Source organism: Sorghum bicolor, chromosome 9, assembly GCF_000003195.3.
Source record: "Sorghum bicolor cultivar BTx623 chromosome 9, Sorghum_bicolor_NCBIv3, whole genome shotgun sequence".
NCBI lineage: Eukaryota > Viridiplantae > Streptophyta > Magnoliopsida > Poales > Poaceae > Sorghum > Sorghum bicolor.
Window position 1 is genome coordinate 49745540 of NC_012878.2, and position 8799 is coordinate 49754338.

An 8799-nucleotide genomic window follows, 5' to 3' on the forward strand; every position below is an offset into this window, starting at 1 on the left:
GATCATCTGCCAAATAGATCGTCTTTTCCATCAATCGGACTGAATATGCATCTATATATAGAGACATATATAGAGTACAACAGAAAGAGCTAGCATCCCAAATTAACTTACCACCGAATATGCATCTTCAGCTGCTTGTCATATTTGCCCTTAATTTTCTCTTCAGCAATTAAGTATATCAGCAGAAAACAAAAAACACACAGTATATATATGCTCTGTGACTGTTAGCACCAAGTAAAGAGCAATGACCAAACACTGTTGTTGCGAAGGTAAAGAACAAAAGCTGTTGCAATAATCACATGAATCATTCCATGGATGCACAAGAGACTAGATCTGAAAGAATACACAATTCCTGTGGGCACATGCAAAAGCTTTTTATCTATCCTTGTCCACCCCCTGCAAGTCTTCCTCCCAATCATGCAGAAAGAAACAAACCCTGCTGCAACGGTCTGCGTCCAATCATGCTCACATTATTTCATGTGTGTCTTGCAGTTTAACTACAAAAATTAAAACTACCAAAAACCTCTTGGGCAATTAAGAAAAATACACCAATTCTAATAAGTACTAGCTGTTAAAGTCACGCATGGAATCAGGAGGAATTAAACTTGCATGCAACTGAATTTTAGTGATCCCATTATGCTTACAGACCACCACTTATATATCTTCAGTTCTGAATATAATCCTGATCATTTAGTATTATTGTTCGTATATACTAATCGACATGCATGCGTTATATATATGTTAGCCTACACTGATGGCAGGTTTTCAGAACTTAACAGTGAGTTTGGGCTCACTTAAAACCAGAAGGATTGTAATCCCGGTCTGTCGTGTCAGGTATGGGGTTCCAGTCCCAGCTAAGCTTGTCAGCGACTGATGAAGACGATGGCGGCGCCACGATCGGCAGCGCACCATGCGGCGTCATTTGTAGCATTGGCAGTGGAGGCGTCGTCAGTAATGGGAGGAGGTGGCCGCCCGTCGCGGCCGAGAGGCTGGCGTAGGCCTGGGCGGGAGTGGGACCAACCAGCGTGCTCAGCTCGTCGACGGACCTTGAGCTGCCGGCCATAGCGGCGGCGCCGGCGGCCATGTTGAAGACCGAGTACGTGGAGGCGAGGGCAGTCGCCGCGCCGGCCTGTGCTGATTGCGGCGCAGCTTCCACTGTTGACATCGTCGTCACCGGCGCGTACGTGCATGGCATTGGGTGATGAGGCAGAAGCTGCGGTGGCGCGCTGTGCACGGTGACCACTTGATGATCCATTATGGGCGCCGGCGGTGACGCAGACGATGATTCTCCTTGGAGCAGATGGAAGCTGCTGATCTGCTGCGTCGGTGACAGTGGCGTCGATGACGGCGACGATCGCTGCCGAACGGTCGTCGTCGGCACACCAGTGCGGGAGGAGGTCCGCCGCGCTGAGGAAGCTTGTTGGGTGCTGGAGGATGACTGCCCGTGGCCGTCGTCGATGCCAGAGCGCTTGTAGACGCGGCAGAGAGAGATCTCGGACTGTATCATCAGTTACCATGCACCGCGAGAAAAATAAATGGTCAGTAACTCAGTATGATCCATGCATTTCTTCTTGGAAGAAAAAAGTACTCTAGGAAACTGAAGAAACCAGTACGTACCAAACCCAAACATTCAAGGAGACTGAGTTCATATATATATATAGACAGCAAAGAATCAGAGATTAAGATCAACTATTCGTCAGAAACGGAGAACTTCAAGATTAACTGGTTGGTGTGTAGGTAGGGAGTGATCAAGTGCTTAATAAATTAAAGTCCAGATCTGAGTGATTTAGCAAATAAAAGGGAAGTGTAGATCACTTTAGCTTGATGATCACTGAGGCCGGGCTGAGGCTGCAAAGATCTTGCAGAATCTGGAGGACATGGTATCTAGATAGGAGGGGAATTCTAGAGTGTAGCTTTTGTACATATCCGGTGGCGCGCAAATGTGTGCCAAAAAGCGAACCCTAGCTCGTATAGATCTGAAAAAGAAAAGGAATAGGCATCCGCATCTTGCATATTCATACAAATCATGCGACCAAAGTAAAAGCACCGAACGAAAAAGCAGGTCAAATGATTAGTATTAATCACACACACCAAATAAACAGCTCGACAAGCTAGCTGGACGCCTGGACCTCGATCAATTTCCCAAAAAAAAAAAGGTTTTTTTTTCTGGAATTTGGAAGAGACGACGACGAACGAAGCAAGCAAGAACTCCGCACGCAGAGATTAAAATTGAGCTCACTGCCGGAACGGAAGCCCTAATCTTTGGGGAACATCGATCAGTATATATATTCTAGCCTTAATAATTATTCACCTTGGGAATCAGAGGGTCGGCGTCGGTGGCCGGTGGCGGGAGGCGGTACTCGTTCATGATCCAGCTGCTGCGGACGCCCTTGGGCGCCTTGCCGGAGTAGAACACGAGCGTCTTCTTCAGCCCGATGGGGCGGTTGTTCTCGCCTCGGATCATCCGGTCAGCGCCCGTCGCCTTCCAGTACCCCGACGCCGTCACCCGGTTCGGCCTGTCTCCGTTCCGGTACTTCCGGTCCCTCGGCACGTAGAAGAACCACTCCTTCCCGCCCATCACCGCCATTGCTGCGCCGTCGTCCGCCGATGAGCGAGCAAATCAAGATCGAGCACCGCGCGCGGAAGCAATTACATAAAACGAATTAATAATTAGCCACAAGATCGATCGATCGAGATTCAGTTCAATTCAAGCAGATCGAGAACGAACGAAGCTTGCAGATGCATGCGTTACTATTATTAATTGATGATGATGATTACCTGGGAGCTCCCATGGGTCGAAGCGGTAGAGGTCGAGGAAGGCGATGAGCTCGACGTTGAAGCGTTTTCCCTCGACCTTGCGCCGGAGGTAGAACTCGATCAGCTCCTCCTCCGTGGGGTGGAACCGGAACCCCGGCATCACCACGTCGTTGTCGTGCGCGTCGCCGGCCTCGCCGCCGCCGTCACCACCCACCGCCACCTCCGCGGCCTCTCCTCCTGCCGCTGCGATAACGCTGCCGACAGCGCCGTGCCCGTCCTCGAGGTCTCTGCTCATGGCATAGCGCGCGCCGGAAGCGACGGCGAGCCGCCAGCGGGATCTAGGGCAACGCCGCCGAGGGGCCGGAGCACTGCGCCGAGGCCGAGGAGGCGGCGTAGAATTTGGGGGCGCGAGGCGAGTGGGAGGAGAGGATAAGAGGGTGGTGCTCGCACGACTGATGAAACGAAATGATGCATGATATATACTGGAGTGGAGGTTTTTGGTTACTGATCAGTCCTTTTTGCTGGTATCATCCACAGTAGCCAGTAGCCACTTGACGATGGCTACCGCGCGCCCTTTCCTGTGGTGGAACTCTTGCACACATTTTGCTATATATGTGGCTGCTCTATGACAAGCGTTAATGTGCAAATTAAATACACAGGAACCATTCATTGTATTTGCTGTAGATAGTGTCGTCTTGTTTGTTTAATGACATAGAAATCCTATTGACATTTTCCTAGGTGAACATATATCTTGATTGGATATGAAGTCCATTTCTTTGTTGGACCAAGAAAGATCGATGCCTTGCGCGAAGTTAGCACTTAGCACTTGAAAACCATGGTTGGACTAAGGGAAATCCTCTACGATCGATCAACTAGCAGAACTTGAGTTCTACATACAGCGAAGAAGCAACAACTAAGAGATACTTTTATGATTAGTCCACCTTTTTGAGTCAAGCTAGCCATACAAACTTCAATTATTAAATTTAGGCTCATGATTTTCTTAGATTCAGTTTCTTCGAGAATGAGGCATTAGAGATCCAATGTGTCAGGCCAAAACTTGGCCAATATAATGTTTCATCAATTTGCAATCGTTGGTTAAGAAAAGCAAAAGCTAAACATGGAAATTGTAGAACTAGAGTGTCATATAATGCATCCATCACACTACTGAAACAACTAGTCAAATAAATCTCTGTAACTTTTTTCTACTGTCAATACAAGGTTAACTATTTAGTTTTTCTATCCAAACTTTAACTAAAGCTAGTATTATTTTGCTATGGCAAGGGGGTATATATGTTGGAATAGATGAGCGAAATCCACTAGAATTCTTTGTGAAAATCTGAATTAAATCTTCCGAATTTGAGTATAACCCATCCCCATGCATGTCCAATAAGGTTTGATGGTGCTGGAGAACCGCTTGATTAATGATTACCAGCTAGCTAATTGGAAACCAATGCCACAGTGGCCTTTTAGGAAGAAGTGGCCAACAAGAGTAGGACCTAAAGCAGCTATGGCATGAACAGGGAGCGGCTGTGTTGGTAGTGTATAAATTGTACAGGACATTTGTACGTATACATCATGGTCCCTCCAGCAGGCTCTCCAAGTAGAAGGAAAGGGACTGAGTGGTGGAATTAAAGAGGGATAGAGACTGGGCAAGATGAGTCCCGCTTTGGGCGGCTGCCTCTTCCAGGCCTCTGACGTGGATGTCTAAAAAGTTCTACCATCCTTCAATTCTCACTTGCTTAACAAAATTTTTTTCATTCATACTACCAAAAAACTTGTACATGCATATATTCTGGCAACAGACAGGTCCGCCGTTGGGATAAAATGTATTTGCATTGGATTTTATTTCCCTTATTTGTTCTGGAATCCGTGTGTTGGCACAGTTCGCTCACTGTCAGAAGAGTCAGATCTAGAAGATTGCAGGACGGAGTGACAGAAGAATAAGGTCAAATTGCTTGAGGAATGGAGAAGACTCTGACAATTTCTGAATTGATAGCACGCATGGAGGCATGGGACCGGGCAGCTCATGTACGTGCAGGGGTGGTCCATGCATGGAGGCAAGGCACACTCCCTGGTTTTAGCAATATACCACAGCAAGTCAACAGCCAGTACTTCTTCCATCTCCGAAGTCCCAAACAATACTAGACTCTTCTCTCCCTCTTATGCCAAAGATAATGCAATTTTTAGTGGGTCTTACGGTAAATTATTCTGTTAATGCCACACTCATTATTAAAGGTTTCATAAAAGCTTCATAAGCATTAAATAAGCTACAAACTTAGTAAATATGCAGACATATCGGCTGAAATATATTTCATAGGGATGAAATTAATCTGCATTGTTTCCAATACATATGAGTTTTGGAAACTGGAACGTTAAACCTCCGTGAGACTAATCTGACGATCACTCCTATCCATAAATCCTTCTCCTGAATGGTCCCCACCACACACCCATAGTCGTGTCCTGCTTTTAACATCCTGGTTTGCCAAGTCCGCATAGGGTAGCGACCTCAGCACTGGCCATGATGTCGACCTTCCGGTGGCTTTCCTGCTAGGCTATGACCTCTGAGCAGCGGTAGGGGGCTCTCACCTCTACTGAGCACCCCAAGCGGCACGCGGCTATATGGTGGTCGAGGCAATGGACAAAACGGTAGTCATCATCGGAGCAAAGAATGGGGATCGTACTAAAGGCATTGCAGCGATCGAGCATAAGGCTTCGTGAAGAGAAAAATTTCGCGACACTGTAGCACTTTCGTTTGTTTGTGGTAATTATTATCCAACCATAAACTAACTAGCCTCAAAAGTTTCGTCTCGTCAATTTCGACTAAACTGTGCAATTAGTTTTTATTGTCGTCTATATTTAATACTCCATGCATGTGTCTAAAGATTCGACGTGACAGGGAATCTTGAAAAAATTTAGGTTTTTGGGTGGAAGTAAACAAGGCCTAATTTGCAGCACCACCACCTTGGTGGCATCGTATCTGTGACTCACTCACATGCCGGCGTGCGCCAGGCATTGCCCTCACCAAGAACCTACCCTTCAAGCAGATCCATGAAAGAAGTTGTGGGCAATGGCAGGAATGAGCACAAACCTGGGTGGATAGAGCGAGTATATAATAGATTGACAAATATTTTAAAATATTATTAACGTGCACGCCTTAGGCATGGCGCTTTTTTTAAATTGAGAATGAAATCACCCTGTACATAAAAATAAATCCAAACCCTCAGTTTCATAGGTTACGTTTCTAAGAAGATTTATCGACATCGTGACTGGTGTTTACATCCATTATCTGCATGTAGATTAGATTTTTAGTTGATTGGATACCATAATCGGTCGTCGTATATAGAGAAGGTGTGATCTTATCCCACTAAAAATAAATTATCTATGAAATTCTCTTTGTTTCTTATGATTAGGCTTGGACCAGGATAAAACCAGCCTAATAATCCCTACTACATTCAAGGTTTCTAGAGACATTCAAAAGAGATTTTTAGAGATGGGCAAACATCCTACCTCTCAATGATAGTTATTGTTAATCAGTGTTTTCTGATGCAGTTATAATGCATGACTCTATAAGTAGATTAAAAAATACAGCTAAAAGCCTGACAGGAGATCATTTCTTGCGGCCCACCGTCACCAAGCGCGCTCCTAAGCACACCACTATTGTTGAGTCTGCTCCTAAGTGTGCCACTATCATCAAGCCTACTCTCAAGCACACAATCATCACTAAGTCGTTCACCTTGCTGTAACCCTACATAGAGAGAGGAATAGGTGAGGACAATGAAGTTGAAAATCAGATCTTACCAGGTCTAAGAGAGGGTGAGAGAAGGGATAGAGTGAGATTTTAGCGTCCGCAACCTCCGTGCGCATTGATCTCCCTAGGAAGGCCATTGCCTCTAGATCCACACAACCCTCTTAGGCCAACTGCCACCTCCGTGTGACCCTCGCAGGGACGATATCCACCTCCGCATTGATCTCACTAGGCCAATCATCACCTACGTACAGCTCTAGTTGGGTTAGCTGCCACCTCCATGTAGTCAACCAAGGCGAGGGAGATGGATCTGATGTCGTCTTCATCCCACAGGTCTTGGTAGGCCGCACATAATGACTTGTGGACTAGGGGCTATGCTGTCGTTGACTAAGGGTCAAGCTAGGGACATGAGAGAGAGATGTGAGGTGGAGAGTGTGGTGGCTGTGTGAGAGGAAGGGACCTGTGGCTAAGAGATGTGACGACTGAGGGGAGGTGATGTGTGGCTTTAGGGTTGTCTAATGGATCGGGCCTTATTTACAAGGGCAACCCTTTTATTAAGAGGCACACCTCTATTAATTGATTTTAGAAAACAAGTTTTTATTGGTTGTTTCTGTAAACTAGTTTTTTTAGGAAACAGGAGGGGTTTTGATCCCCTACTGAAATTTATTAAAAAGAAACAAGTTTAATTACAAAAGGAGTTACAAGTTCAAGAGAGGAGCAAAAGGAATCAACAAAAAAGCAAAACGTAACTAAATTACAAAGGTTGAAGAAAGATGTGGTTGAAAGGTCTTTGCTCTCAGGATAATAACGGTCTCTGAGAATCCTTAGGTACTTTAGGAGATTAGGATATTTTTAGTCCGTCTCTGTTGGGTTGTCTCTTAAATTCTTTTTTAGTAGTGAATACCTTGTCCTTGTACAATTTTGTTATCAATAGGATTGTAATCATTACTATTGCATCGATCCAAATATAGTTTGGTACATATATACGATGCTCGCAGAAAAGAAATAGAGTGCTTTGCAAAATAGAGGTAATGGGGATGATAATATAGCTACTTCAGCGTGCGCCACATGCCCACATACTGTCCACTTGACACCTTGTCAATATGCCAAGCGAACAATCGTGATGGGCACATTTTCACATATACCAACCTAATCCTAAACCTCTTGTTTAGAGTCTTAGCTATATATATATATATATATCCACTCCTGATGAATAAGTTGAACTACACCTTATATAAGCTTCTGGGGACAACCTGACAAAGCATATGAGACAACACTGTCGTTTTAGACTATCAAAATGATGAACTTCTCCTATTATTTTTAATTAGTAATAAAACACTACCATAGCATTAAAGAATTTTTATTAGAAAATATTTAGTAAAGAAAGTTTGTATTAAAATACTAAAATATTAGAAGAACCTCATATCACTAGAAGAAAATGAAAATTCTGGTTGTGTTATGAACGAATTAACAAGAACTAAGCTTATATATACGTAGCTAGCTAGCTATATATATGGCCGACAGAATATACAACAACAACAATATGCACATCTCCGTCGTCGATCTAAACTACAAGTAGTATAGGCTATAGAGCGGAGAAAGAGAGGCATATGAGACGACGGCTTCTCACAAGTGACAAGTCACAAGTGACGACGCTGGAGATCCTGTACCTGTACTATGCGTTTGCATTGCATGGACTGTACCGTGACTAGGGCCCAGGTGAAGCCCGTGACTAACCTCATCACAAACAACTCACACGCACATCACAGTGATGAATCGATTAATAAATCTTCAGCTAAGAAAAAGCATCGATGGATATGACGTCGTACACAGGCCAGCTATTATACTCCTTTTAATTAATATATGAATTTTTTTATCTACCACTTTTTCACCAATGGGTCCATATACGTGTTTATAATTAATTACTACTTCGTTAATTTTAGTAGTGCAAATTATCGTTGATAATGCTTACACCTTCAAAAAATGGTCACATATATATTATGTCTCATGAAAAAGGTTCACTTTGATGATGCCCAACTAACATGCCACCAATATTTATGATGCGATGAACTGGAAGTGGTGTGCATTTATAGGAGGTAGATCAAGGCTTATTTAGTCCTACACGTGCATGAGAGCAAGATTAGAGCAACTCCAGCTTAAACCCCCATAGCTAAATATGGGGACTCACGTAAAAAATCCAACTCCAGCAGGACCCTACTATAGACCCCAAATTTGTTGGGCCAACAAAATCCCTCCCCTAGCCCCAATTCCTGTTGGGTCACCCTTCGGCCCCCATC

General features: G+C 44.4%; 1 protein-coding gene across 1 annotated transcript; it reads right to left on the reverse strand.

Annotated features, from left to right (window-relative positions):
* LOC8058462 (NAC domain-containing protein 35) lies at positions 301-3261 on the reverse strand. Its single transcript, XM_002441066.2, has 3 exons — positions 2779-3261; positions 2312-2589; positions 301-1498 (listed from the first exon to the last, which is right to left on the reverse strand). Exons 1-3 carry the CDS (start codon positions 3050-3052, stop codon positions 791-793), a joined length of 1260 nt encoding a protein of 419 aa, XP_002441111.1. The 5' UTR covers positions 3053-3261; the 3' UTR covers positions 301-790.

What these genes read in the sequence shown, in the direction of transcription:
- LOC8058462 (XM_002441066.2), bottom strand. Translation starts at nt 3,052, where the DNA reads ATGAGCAGAGACCTCGAGGACGGGCACGGCGCTGTCGGCAGCGTTATC. An exon ending in CGACCCATGGGAGCTCCCAG is followed by an intron (nt 2,590 to 2,778) that starts GTAATCATCATC and finishes ACGACGGCGCAG; the next exon opens with CAATGGCGGTGATGGGCGGG. An exon ending in CCGACCCTCTGATTCCCAAG is followed by an intron (nt 1,499 to 2,311) that starts GTGAATAATTAT and finishes CTGATGATACAG; the next exon opens with TCCGAGATCTCTCTCTGCCG.